The 14,076-nt window shown below is 38.2% G+C and overlaps 1 protein-coding gene across 1 annotated transcript in view; it reads left to right on the forward strand.

Moving 5' to 3' along the window:
• Positions 1–14,076, forward strand: part of IFTAP (intraflagellar transport associated protein) — a 64,008-nt gene that overhangs the window by 13,758 nt on the left and 36,174 nt on the right. The window contains exon 2 of the mRNA XM_026012848.2: positions 2,879–3,034. Coding sequence (XP_025868633.1) covers positions 2,902–3,034 — 133 coding nt within the window. The 5' untranslated portion in view covers positions 2,879–2,901. The remainder of the gene's footprint in view (positions 1–2,878; positions 3,035–14,076) is intronic.

The raw sequence follows: 14,076 nt of genomic DNA on the forward strand, positions 1-14,076 counted from the left end.
CTGTCTGGTAAATGATTATCTGCTCCGTCAGTCCCTGGGGACTTTTAGCATTAGGTTATGTATTTTTGTAGATAAGGAAAGTTCTGAATTTGAAGGTGGGTATTTGTTAAACTCTTTAAATAATGACAGTTTATGAAACTGGATTTTCCAGAAGTCTTCATAAAAAGTCAATAGAAACACTACCTCTTCTGTATTGTGATCACCACATGAATAAAATTAAACCTCGAAGGAGGTTGAATCCTTGCTGTCAAAGACTGTTAATTATTTCCCTTTGGTAAAACTACGACGTGTTAAGGCTAAAACCTCAAAATATACCACTTTGAGAATTGGAAAGGAAGTTTGAAAGAATTTCTATTATCACTTTTAAAGCATCCACAAGGAGACATTTACAGCAATGTAACACAACCTGGCTGCTTCTGTTTGGTATTTGCTCGCCGAAGTAGATTACCCAAGATGGTTTGAGGAAGAGATTGATGTCATCCAGAGTTGGAATTTTGCTGGGGTCCAATTCGGGAAAAGCAGATTGACATTAACATTCTAGTAATTAAGTACATGCCCTACTGACAGTGAAATAATAGCCACCTTCAAATTTATTTATTATTTTTTTTTATCTAGCAACTGCAGCATAATTTATTAAACTTTGGCTTGCTGAAGCCTGGCAGTGTTACAGGTAAATTTGCATAAACCCTAACTGATGCTTCTTCCTATATTTAATTTTCAGGTACAAATAATTTGAAACAGTTTCCCTCATTTTGAGTTCATATACAGCTACATTTAAAATACTCATTTTAGTTCTATTTTATTTCTTGTGGTTCTTGGTCTTCTCCAACACCGTGTTTTATCTGGGGGTGTAAAGCATGAGGGGTTATCTTGTTTATCTTTAGGTGACATCAGTGCCTTCAGAGTCCGAGGGGTCGCAGTCAAAGCAGGTCTTTGTGTAGGCAAAGGACAGAATAACTAAGGCTGATCTGTTACCGTCATGATCATCGCAGCTAACACTTCTGTGGGGCTGCGTGTGCCCATTTGATCCTCATAGCGATCCTGTGAGCTGTGTGTAGATTCACAGTTCCTTATTACAAACCCTTAGGGTCAGATGTGTTTCAGAATTCAGAATTTTTTGGAGTTTAGAAAGGTAACCCAGGATAATGCCATGTATGACACAAAATCTCTAGTGGGGTGACACAAAATCTCCAGTGGGGTCTGGGAAAGCACCTCAAGAGCAAGCCCGTTAATAATTCTTCAGGGAAACGTATGAGTAGTCACACTGAGTAGAATAAATAAAAGCCATAAGTACTTCCCTGTCAATTCAGATCAGGTCTTGCCCCCAAATGAGGTTGGGCATCATTTTTGTGTCTTTCCGAACCTTTGGTAAATACCAAACAAATAAAGTTAATAACAGATAACAAAATTTTACTCTTGTTTTGGAAAAATAGAAGCTTGGTGCTTTCTCTTCCTGCTGTAGGCTATTGGAGAACCTGCTTCTTTTTATTATCCCCCACGAATTATTCTGACTACTTAGGCAGTGATTACTCTTCTGCTTTCTGTAGATAGTGAATTTCTCAAAGCTATGCAGGAATGATATTTCGTACAGAATGAGTGGAATTTAACAAGATGAAAGATCACAAGGGAAAAACAAAGTTCAGACTTCAAGGATTGAGGCATTGTGTCTTAGCTGACAGGCATTTAGCAGTAGGCTAAATGAAGTGACAATGTGTGTGAAGAGGCTACCAGCAATGTGGCTGCACTTCAGCTACATAGCAGGAGTGCAGTATTTGGAACTCACTGGATCCAGACCATATCTGTAGCCTTGGCTTCATTTCTGGATGGCATATTTTAAAGGGATGCCAGCAGTGTGAAATCTCCAGGTAGATTGAGCAGGAGGGTGGAAGCACTTAAAAGCCATGTCATGTAAGGCGCAGGTGAAATAATTGGGCAAGTTTAGCTGAGAGTTTTGCCAGCATCTAGCAGTATTTTACTACCGTACTCACTCCGATGAGTAATTTTAGCTTCATTTGGATTGGCTGCCAGCCGTATGCCACATCCTGGGCTGTTAAACATTTTGGGATCCAAAGACGAAAGGACATGGGCCCCGCCCCGCCTTTCATGGGCTTCCTGTCTAATAGGACACAGGAATGTACACAGCTACAATATGATCGGTGTGGACCCAGTGCAGAGGCAGCACGGAGAAATTATGATGAGCTCTCTGTGGTGATAGGAGATGGAAGCCTCCAGCCTTTAGAGAGAAACCGAATTCTGAGCTGTGTTTTGAAAAAAGAAACTAAGGTGAATGAAATAAAATTGAGAAGGAGCAGAATAGGCCTGTTTAAATATTTGGGAAGATGTCATGTATAAGAAGGATTGAAATGATTCAATATGATCTCAGGGGCTCAGGGACCGTGTTGGGGAAATGTACAGGGAGAGAGATTTAAAAGAAGCCTTGAATAGAGCTTTCCAGAGGTTTCTTTGGAATGCTCAGAGCTCCTAGTCCCGGGGTGTGTTAGAGCACAGACAAGTCAATCGTTTGGCAGCAATCGTAGGATAGTACATGGTAGGGGCAGTGTCGCACAGTGGACAGAACGAAACATGGTAAAGTGTGTAAGGTCATGGATTCTAGAATCTGGCTTTAGAACCAGTTACTTCTACCTACTGGCTCTGGCAGCCTGAGCTCGGATTGTTATGGAGTTAGCATTAACATGCCCAGAACAGCCCTTGATACATAATAACGTGCTAAATAAGTAGCTAATAAATATTAGCTGTTACTGTTGTCATTGGGTGGGTGGTTCACATACCCTTTGAAGTCCGTCTCACCTTGAAAGACTTTGAATTTCTGTATTTTCAGGGAGGCTCTCTCTAGCCGATGTTTTTCTTTGTCTCCTAGATAAAGTGGCCTCATGACTAGGAATGACTGCCCAAATACCAGAATTGGAGGTCATGGATGAAGATCGATTAATTGAAGAAGTCTTGGATAAGTTTGTTAATTGCCATGAGCAAACATATGAAGAATTTCTGAGCACTTTTACTCATCTTTCAAAAGGTAAAATGGAGAAGTAAACTTTCTACAGCAGTAGTGAGAAATAATTTTATTATAATTTAAAGTCTTTCCTGCCTTTTCAAAAAGACTATTTAATAAGCGTCATTCATTCCTTTCCTTTGATCAGGTGATTCATATCAGGCGTGCGAGTCCGATGCATGTCAATACCAACATTTTTATACAACCAAGAGTTGTATCAGGGCCATCACATTTGAGAATTAAAAAGGACCTGAGAAATCATTTTGTAGAATTGCTTTATTTTTGAAGAAACAGTTGTTTACAATTATTACAATTATTTTTGTACCTGCAAAGAGTAGAGGTTTTTTAAGGTGTATTTAAAGCTTTTAAGAAATATAGTATAGGATAGGCTATGGAGTCACACTGTTCATTTGGATCCTGGCATCCAAATGGGTATGTGAGCTTAGGGGAAGGGTTTGACTAAAGGAGGTAATAATAGTACCTTAAAGGTTGATAAAGGTTAAGTAAGGTAATCCAAGTAAAAGTGAGCATAGTGGCTAACACCTAAATACTGAATGAATGGGTACTGTGTTGTCATTGTGATGGTGATGGCGCCTAGGGTTTCTATAGAATGGAAACAAGCCTTTAGACAAGAAGTGATGAACTGAAACCTAAAGGCCAGGCCCATGTTGTGTTTCATTATGTGTCTTACGTTTTTTTTTCAATTGAGCGAAATTTTAAAAGTTGGGACATTTTACATGAAAATCTTGACTTGTAGGTTTTTGTTTGTTTGTTTTTTCTGATGATGAGGGAAGACCTGTTACCTTTTATTTCCTCAATGACAATAGCAGCTAGAGCTTGGGAACCCTTGCACCGTATCCCACCCCCCCCCCCCCCCGCCCCGCCCCCCTGTCGTCTGTCACACCCTCTGGCACTCACACATTCTAAAAACATCTGTATATATACCTTGCATGCTTCATTCACCCAAGTGGCTCCTGTAGGTGTTTGAGCTTGTAATGTTTGTTCTGGGTTCTGTTTCAGACGGACCTGCTGTTAAACATTTTGGTCTCTCCACTTGGTCCTTTGTGGGTTATTGATCCGCATGGATCTACACTTGGTTCTCCACCTTCCTGCACTTTGGGCTCACCTGGGGGGGCTTTTAGAGCATGGTGATCCTAGAGCCCCCTCTGAATCTTAGCTGGGGCCCAGGAATCTGTATTTTTAAAAAATTCCTGTGGTGATTCTAATGTGTACCCGATTGAGAACAGGGTGTTTCATAATCTTGGGGGTGGGGTGGGGGTGATGACCCTTTCAAGATACTTGACTTCGTGATTTTAAGTCATGATTCCTGTCCTTAACAAATATGCAAGAAGGATATTTACAGTGAAGAAAAGTGATTCTACCCTGTTTCTTCAGTAAGATAGTTGGAATATCGATATTTGTCTTGTTTACACATTTAAACTGTGGACTATGTTTTTATTTACACTTAATGGAAAAATTAGGAAATGTCTAGTTTACTTTGGGGCTGTGAATGATCTATTTTGACATGAGATGTGGATCAAATGAATCTAGATTAATGGCCAAATCAACTTCTGGTGTATGAACTCGGTTTGGGTAGATGGTTTTTCTTTCTCCCAAACAGGGCAGTGTGAATGGTGGATTGGGGTTGTGGAAACAAGGCTAAAGCTAGCAGGATGAATACGTTTTGAATGCCAATGGTATTTGATAATCCAAATTATTTTGGAAATTACTTGTAAAGCTGACTTTATTTTCATGCTCTGAGAACGTAAGAACTTCTTGCAGGCACTTGGATATTTTGAAGAGGTTGTGATGTTTTTGTTTTGAGGGTAAGGGATATATACTGTTTTCAAATTTCTGTAAGGTCATTGCATGCTGAGAAAAACTGTTGTGGATGTGGTGACTTCATTTCAAGCTCAGTTTTGGGTCTCAAACTGAGCTGAAATAAATGATGACGCAAGTCACATAAACTGCATTTCCAAGCACACTCTTCTTCTTCTTTTTTTTTTTTTCTCCTTTCAAAATATCCCTAGGCGCCAGTTCACATTATAAACTAATGACCTGAAAAAATTCCTCCTAAAGCATAAAGAATTGTGAGTGCAAAAATGTGTCTTAAATCAGTAAGCATCCTTGTCCCCCCTGAAACATTGAAGTACCTTCCGAAAAGCCAAACAGCAATTAGGGACAGCCTAGGAGTCGAGTGATAGCCCGCGGGATTGAGCGAAGTGAATGTGGTTAGTTCTGTTTTAAGGAAAACATGAAAGCTGTTTCTTCAAACTTTCCCCCTTCTTTCCAGCCCTTCATTTGTCTTGCTGTGCTTGGTTGTTTTGCTGATGTGTAGAATCTTCCCTCCGTAAGTGGTTATCACCTCGCATAGTCGTGTACATTTCTTGACTAAGTTTGGTTTCTAGAATCTATTACAATTTCCCTTGATTGACTGTTCTGTTTATTTTTATAATAGTTATATGCCAGAATGCTTATAGGATTCATTTTCTTTCCAAGAGTGTTAAAAGGGTCAGTAATCCTATTAAAAATATTTCCATGAAAAAATTAAACTATAGCCTGATTGAAAGAAGTTCGCATAGCTGCTACAGACTGTTAAAAATCTTTGGAAACTGTAAATATTGTAGCAAAATCCTTTCTCCAGTAAGCTGATGTTCATCATGTTTTGCAGGGTTTGTTTTTGCTTTTTTTTTTTTTTTTTAAAGCAACTCTGGTGTTTTAAACAATGGTACATACTTGGTAATAGATACAATGTTCTATCAAAATGTCTAAAGAGACACATTAATTATTTGTTTTAAACAGGTGGTTATAATTGAATTCTCAGTAGTGTCATCAGTTCAAGAGAGTAAGACCGAGTTGTAAAATTTGTATTAGGAAAATCAGTGTGCAGATTTTAGTTTTACTCATTATTGGTGAAGATGTTATTATATTGTTGATATTACTGTGGGTAAAGATAAGAGGCCAAGTTTCAATCTTTGGCATCTCCATTTCTTTGTGAATGTGATTAATTTACAGGTCTTTCTAAACTTCCCATCTAAAGGAAAAAAGTGCTTTTTCCTCGTCCGACATATTTCTATCATTTGCTTATGTTATAAAAACACAGATATGCAAATGTATATTTAATTTTCTGCTAATTCATTCATTCATTCATTCATTCATTCATTCATTCATTCAGTGTATCTTAACAATCTAGATACTGTTTTAGGTGCTGAGGATCCAGAAATAAGATATAGTTTGTGTTTTCAAGCACTCATAGTCCAGGAAGAAAGATAGATAAGTAAATAAAACATTACACTAGTGAATGATAATGAGTATCATCATGGAGAAAGGCATGAAGTTCTCTGACAGCTCAGAGGAGGGCCGTCCAGCCCTTGGGTGGGGAGGGCAGTAAAATCTACCCATTGGAGAGGATGCCCACGGTGAGTCTGCGGTAACCACTGAACCAAAACTTGCCTTGGGTCCTAAGACATAAATAAAATAGAGCGCAGGAAGTTTTGACAGCTGAGAGCCAAGTTAAAAATGTTAAAAAATGCCTCCATTGTTGATTGTCCTTTGGATCATGTTTCCATTTGTCTTAGTATTAATGTGTATATTCTTTAATGTATGGCGGAGGTGGAGACGTAGCCTTGTTTTAGTAAGGGTGAGAGTCATTTCTAATTTCTTTCCACACCAGGATTACCCCATGATCTGATTTGGGAGACATCTACTCCCATTTTTTAGTGTTAGTGACTTCTCATATCGCAGTCACACCGAAATTCTATATTTAAGAAGCCAGTGACTTAGAAATGGACATTCAATCTTTTCAAGTCCATTTTGTTACATATAGTAGAAACCTTGGGGTGGGATGGGGTTACAGTAGTTACATCCAGTTCTCAATCTTTCTCTCTCTCTCTCTCTCTCTCTCTCTCACACACACACACACACACACACACACACACACATTTATTGTTCTGATTTTGTTCTTCAGGCGACATGATCAATTTTCTCTCAAGTTACGCACTTTACCAACTGTTTAACTTAAAATAGTTTGGAAATTGAAATGAATCTACTGTGATTTTTATGATTGTTAAATAAGTCTTTGTTTTTCATTCTCTCAATCTTAAAACGCACAGGCTCCAGTTCCCTAGTGATCCTACCAGTTTCTGTATTACCATATAACAGCTTCCTAGGCACTGCTGTATTTATCTACTTTAACCTGTTTCTTTATGTCTAGATCAAAGATCTTGTTTCTGATTTTGATGTGTGATTTCGTTTCTAGTTTTCTTTATGCCATTCTCATTTTGCTCGCAATACTTTGTGCTTTTAAGCATTTTATTATTCTTTCAACATATCTTTGAAAAATACCGCATCAATTCAGCCTCCCTTCTCCATTGATACTTGTTAATATTTGAGTTAAATTCCCTCTAAGGTAGAATATTCAGGACAAATGGCCAGTGCCTGTGGCTTTACAGACTGGTGTTGGTCTGGCCTTTCATTGTTCCAAACTCTTAAGAGTTTCAAAGCCTCTAAAGGGGTTTCAATTTTTCTTAGTTTTTAGTAATCTTATGTAATCATGAGAGCTTAATCCATCTTTTTTATTTTATTCACGTTTAGTTCTTTAAGAAGCTATGCCAATGCTCTATCACCATTGCAAATTTCAGGAATGTACAGTTACCTTATTATGTGATCGTTAGGTCTGCATTGTCCAATAAAACAGAGGCTGTAATCACATGTGGCAGGCAGTTGGGTACTTGAAATGTAGCTAGTGCTGCCTACTGAGTTTTAAATTTCACTTAGTTTAAGTTTTATTTATTTTTATTTTTACTATTTTTTAAAGATTTTATTTATTTATTCATGAGAGACACAGAGACACAGGCAGAGACATAGGCAGACAGAGAAGCAGGCTCCCCGCGGGGAGCCCGATGCGGGACTCGATCTCAGAACCCCAGGATCACGACCTAACCTGAAGGCAGACGCTCAACCCCTGAGCCACCCAGGTGCCCCCAGAAAACCTTTTATAATACCAAACTCGTATGAGATTAAAGATATCCAGACACAATCCTGGGCTTAATAAACAAGAGGCTCTATAGTGAGGGATCTGGAATTTTTAGGTTCACAGGGCTCTCAACTGATAATATGGCTGGCTGTACCACTAGTCTTGAGAACCACTGGTTTAGACGACAGTTCTAATAATGCAGTCCCCCACACAGAGAAGCAGACATGGCAAGTGATTTTGAAAGGCAGAGGAAGAAAAGGAGAGAAACAATTAGAGTCAGGGAGACCAGCAAGGACCCTGAGCTGAAGTATGTCTGTGGAGATGTGGAGCAGGGCAGTGGAGGGGGACACGTAGAGCAGGGAAGGCTGATGAGATTCTCACAGCACTTGGCAGCAGGTGAATGACACCAGATGAGGGAGAAGAAGGAGTCAAAGATGAGTCACAAGTGTCTTTCCTGGGAGAGGCCAAGGCCCACAGAGGCCGAGTGACTTGTTCAAAGGTGTGCAGTTCTCATTTCAGGAGGCTTTTGTTTCTTTCCTTATTGAGCGTCTGTTCTGTCAAGAGCTTAGAATCCTGGGCTGGGATTTGCTTTTACACTTCCGGCCTGATAAGTTGTGAGTTGTCAGTTCAGCCAAAGGAATATCACTTCTCATACGTGACAACTTCTAAAAAATGTAATTAAAAATGAAAGTGGTGACAGCGCATAAAACAGCACACCTCCAAAGCTGACATATCATTTTGGTCCCCAAAGCTCTCTTGAATTGTAATGTTAGAAAAACGCATCTTTAAACTTCCATAGGGGTGCAAAGAGCCTCTTCCCAGTCTGAAGGATGCATTTAAAATCTGCTGTAGAAAAATACCGCAGAGAAAAATATAGAAAGCAGCTGGCCCTCTTACCAATCTCAGAGCAGGCAAGGAATTTCAGTGGAGCATAAAAACAGCTTTCTCTCATAAAAAGAAAACACAACAACAACAAATAATCCTTGCTGTGTAGCCTTTTGCAGTTGTTTTCAGTCGAGAATTAGACAGAGACCAGCGGGCTTAACATTGTTTTGATACCCTTGCAACTGGCAGATTGCCTGCCAGAGGAAGCTGGAAACGAACTGCCCGGCTTTCTGCTTCCAGGTGGCACTCACGCCACGTTTTCTGTGCCGTTGTTATCACTCACTTTAATTCCCTACTGAATAGTGAGTGGTGTTTTTACTTCACAGGCCATTTGCAGTGTCTTTCTGTTTCTCTCTCTCTTTTTTTTTTCTTCTTTTTTCCGTTAGCCACACAGAAAAAAAAAAAAAAAGCAGCTTGGGAGGCACTTTTGCAAATATGAGTTTAACAGTGAAGCGCACAGTGGAAAACAGGGCAAATAGCAGTAAACTTACTTTGACTTAAGACATAGGTCATTGCCATGTTAACCTCAAGAGAAAGTTGTAGGAGGCATCATATGAGGAAAACCCCACTAATTAGCCTGGCATCCCAAGGGAGAGAATAAGGAAGCCCTGTCAAAGCTTCGAGGTTTTTTACTTTTTCGTATTGCTGAAAAGAATAAAAGAAGAAAAAAGTTCGTGGTTTTATATTGACTTTTTTACTTTTTTACTTTTTGGTATTGCTGAAAAGAATAAAAGAAGAAAAAAGTTCGTGGTTTTATATTGATTTATATTGGTTTTTATATCAGTAGCCATATGGATGTGACTTCTTTGTCAAAACACAGTACCAAATATCACCAAGAAGGCCGAAGGAGGAAAAAGTGTTGCACAAAGTGAGTTTATAGCAGAGCCCTGTGGAAGAAATAGCACCAGCAGCATTAACCTATTCTTTTTCTGGGGGAACATCTGTAAACTATAGTTAAGCAATTTTCATTTGTTTCTCTATTTCTTTTGTCATCACTAAATCACTACATTTAGGGAACAGATTGACAAATTAGGAAACACAGAAAACCACCAGTTCAGTGCTGGAAGGAGATTCCCCCCCCTGCAAATTATGATACATTTTGAGCTTATTAAGCTATTTTGTTTTAGATGTATTAGCGTAAATCTTCAGCTGCGTTTGTTACAATTCATATTCTACACATGAATGTTTGGTCCATAGATGATCATTTGTTTTGTGTCTCCTGTAGTTCAGGTGTAATTGGATAAAGGAGAGAAAATGTGTTTAAGTATTTACAACATTTTGAATTATAACCATTAAATTTATTTTTGGCAGTGTTTTTAATGCATAGTATTTTGTTGCAATAAATTTCCAGTGTGTTTTCTCAGTGAAATAAAATATCATAGCTTTTTAATTTGGTTGGTGTACAAATAAAGAATAATTTTCTTTGTATGTTTTCAACATGTATATATTATATATATACATTGTGTGTGCATATGAATGAGAGAGGTGAATTTTCTTAGCAAATGGAATCTTGAACTTTTACAAAATAGGAGCAGAAAACTGCTAGTGGCCAAATAAACTTTTAAGATGGTCACAGTCAACCTGTAAGTAGCTGATGGAAACAGTAATGAATGCACAGTTGTTTTGGATGTGTTTGTCTTTCACTTGAGACATTATATTTTTTACTAATCACTGTTCAACGTATTGTTATACTTGAAGAGAAAGAATAAATTCCTTAACTTGAAACCAAGGTGGTTGTAAGACTGTGTTCTTTGATTCAGTTGAGTGGGTCTGTATTCAAATGTGAGTGGCTTTCAAATCTGGAATCTTTCAGCCGTGGAACAATAATATTTTCTTTGAAATGGTCAGCTAAACCCAAAAGGATTCAAACAGGAAACTTTATTGCAACCCAACTCATCTTTGTATGAAAATCAAACCACAGTCTGTCTAGTCTGAGGTTGTTACTATCTCCCCACCCCCTCACTTGAATTCCTCCAAATGAGATAGATTAAAGTGGTGCGAGGTAGCTCATTGTCCTCGAAGCACGGAGAAGAATCATACTATCTTCATGTGTTTCTGGGCTAAGCCTACCATAAGTCTACCTTCGCATTTGGTTTTATGTGTATGGATTGCTGATTAGAAAAAAGGGATTTTGGATCAAGTGCCGCATTTTCCCTTTCTTCTCCATCAGTTATGCTTTTTGTGACTTGTAGCCAGTCATCTAATTTCTGGGTGTTAAGCTTTTTTTTTTTTTTTTAATTTTTTTTAATTTAATTTTATTTTTTTTTCATTCACACACTTAGCATATGCAACTTTAATCAACCAAAAGAAAAAGTCCCAAATGTACAAGTGGAAAAAAAAATGTTGACACAGGCTTAACTAGTATCAGCTACTTTTATGTACAGCTGTATAAGTTCAAAAAAGCTATCCTCTATGTATATACAAAAGTTGTTTATACACAAGTCTGTACATAGGGTCTATACATTTATTTCCTCAGAACCCTTAGGTGCCACCTTTTGGTGAAGACACCAACACTTCATTCACATATCTTACAAAAAAAAAAAAAAGACTATTTCCAGGATTGATAGCAACACTGCTCAGTTAAAGTATCCATGCAGTTCTTGCAAATGTTGAGATCGTTTCAGTTTCAACTGTGTTCCTGTCCTATATTTTAGGCATCGAGCTAAAATCTGGGAATATAAAATAAATGAGACAGAGTCCTCTAGTCTGAGATGTCATTCTTACTTATTTCTGTGTGCTCCGTGTTTCAAATGCTCTAGATGTGTGAAGGCACACTAGCAGTCAAACAGATTGAATGCTTAGAGGTCAATTGGTAAAGTAATACTAACCACTCTTTGCATAGTGCTGATAAAATAATATCCAGAATATTGCCTTTGGTCTGGGGGACTCAGACCAAAGAATAAGTAGATTAGAATAAACACTCGCTATGAGTTTAAAAAGGAACAATCAGAATGATTGTTTTCAGACTTTTTCTCCTTTTCTGACTTCAAGCTTTAAAAAAAAAATTATGAGGGACATGCTGAAGTACCCTCAAAAAATGAGGGAGTGTGAAAGACCTGTAACAATTTAAATGTGTTCTTGCATTGCCCTAATGCTGTATGCCAATGAATGAGCCCTAGATTGTGACAGATTTGTGCAGAAGTTGCTGTTCTACCTCATAAAGCTAGAAAACCCCTAAAAAGCATTTATTTGTAAAGGAGAGAGAAAAAATTACTTGCCCTGCCTTTCTCCAACCCGTGTGAATAAAAAAGGTGTCTAGGTCGATGCACCGCTGAGTAGGCAGCAGAGGAAGAGCCTGATCTCAGGGTGAAGGAAAATTTCTTAGGCTGTTGGGATTTAGTTTTATGAAGAGTTTAGTGGACTGCCCTTATATTTCTCATTTTGTTGCGGGCAGGGCCGGTGTAATGGAAAGGGTTCTGTTGGAGCTTAGGATTCAGAAGACCTGGTCTAGGCATGTATTAATTCTTTGACACTGCAGACCTGCCACTTGATCTCTCTGAATCTGTAAATCAGGGATAATTTTTCCTGTTCCGTGTGTCTCATATGATTGGGATGTGAATCAGGTGACACATATGTGAAGGTACCCGGTAGGTTTTAAAGATGTACTCCAGCGTCGTTTCATTTATAGGGATGATTTATGACTTAAAAGAGAAACATCGAGTTTAAATATTAAAGAAATCTTGAATCTACAATATAAAATAGGTAAAATATTTGTTTACAGTGTTAGCTGTCCGCGTCCTGTTCCTTGATGGAGTCAGAAAACCATGTCTATGGTATATATTGTGGAATGTGGGGTCTACTGTATCGTGTAAGACTATGCAGTTGAGGGAACAATCCTACACTGGCCTCTGGTGGATAGACTACGTAGTATGTTTGCACAGAACCTTATGCAAAGGTATTTAAATACTTTGACAAAGATATCAGATACTACATTTTTTTTTAATTGAAGTGTAATTGACACACAGTGTTACATTAGTTTCAGGTATACAACAGTGTGATTCAACAACTGTGTACTTTGTAATGTGCTCACCATGTGTGTAGCTACCATCTGTCACCATACAACCCTATTAAAATTCCATTGACTATAGTCTTGTGCTGTTACCTTTCATCCCTGTGACGTACTCCATTCCATAACAAGGAGCCTGGACCTCCCTCTGTTTTTAATTCTCTATTATTACGTTCTACTCCAAGGAATCTTTACTTGGGCATCTTACCTTAAGTATCACCTGGGAGATGCTTATTAAAATGTGGATTCTTGGGGAATCAGTCCCCAGATTGTGGCTTAGCAATGCTAGTGTACAGACCAAGAGCCTTGACTCCTGGACCAACTTTTGGAAATACGCCCTCAATGAGATCAAGGAGAGATACGGGCAGATGTATGTATTCCACAAAATGCTTTTGTATATGTTGCATTTTTCCTAAGAATAAGGTCCACAGCTTTCATGAAATTGTTTACACCCCCCATCCATAGGGCAAGAGCCATTGTTTTACTTTAGCCATAGTCTTGTTTGTTTGTTTAATGTCACCATTTTATATTATTTAAAAGGAACTTTGACAGTAAAAAAGAATGATGGGTTACAGGAATAATTTTACTGTAGTCTTGCTGATACAGATGCTAGGGTATACTCGCTTACAGAATCTTAGGGTGACCCTTTGGTTCAGCATACATTCTGTCCCAAGTCAAAGGATGATAGAGCATGTGTGTACAGGCTAGAGTTACTCTATCACAGGGAAATCTGGCTACTTGTGTCATTACCAGAAGAGGTGTGTTCTTTATGAGCATTTCACCATTAGCAAGTGCATGGGCAAGAGCCTTGGGAGACAACATGGACACAGAGGCCTCTTGTTGCCTATACTTCTAGGAAATGTGCCTCTAATAATTTTAGTGTGTTTGGTACCTTTTTTTGCTGTGTATTTCATACATGAGGGTACTTTTAAAGACTTATTCAAGTGTAAAATTTTATGGCTAGGTAACCTTGATGTAAAAGAGGGACATCAAAGTTGAATATTAAAAGAATCTTGGGTCTATAATATAAAAAAATGTAAGTGAAATGTGTATGTAGATGTGTTTTTTTTTTCTTAGTATCTCTAGGAAAGACTTTTTAAGAAGAAAGGAGATACGTATAGCTTATCTCCCTAGATTGGAGATTAGAAGACACTTGGTTAGATCAAATGCTTTTCACCTCTACAGATAAGTTTATTTTTT

This window comes from Vulpes vulpes, chromosome 5 (assembly GCF_048418805.1).
Source record: "Vulpes vulpes isolate BD-2025 chromosome 5, VulVul3, whole genome shotgun sequence".
In the NCBI taxonomy this organism is placed as follows: domain Eukaryota; kingdom Metazoa; phylum Chordata; class Mammalia; order Carnivora; family Canidae; genus Vulpes; species Vulpes vulpes.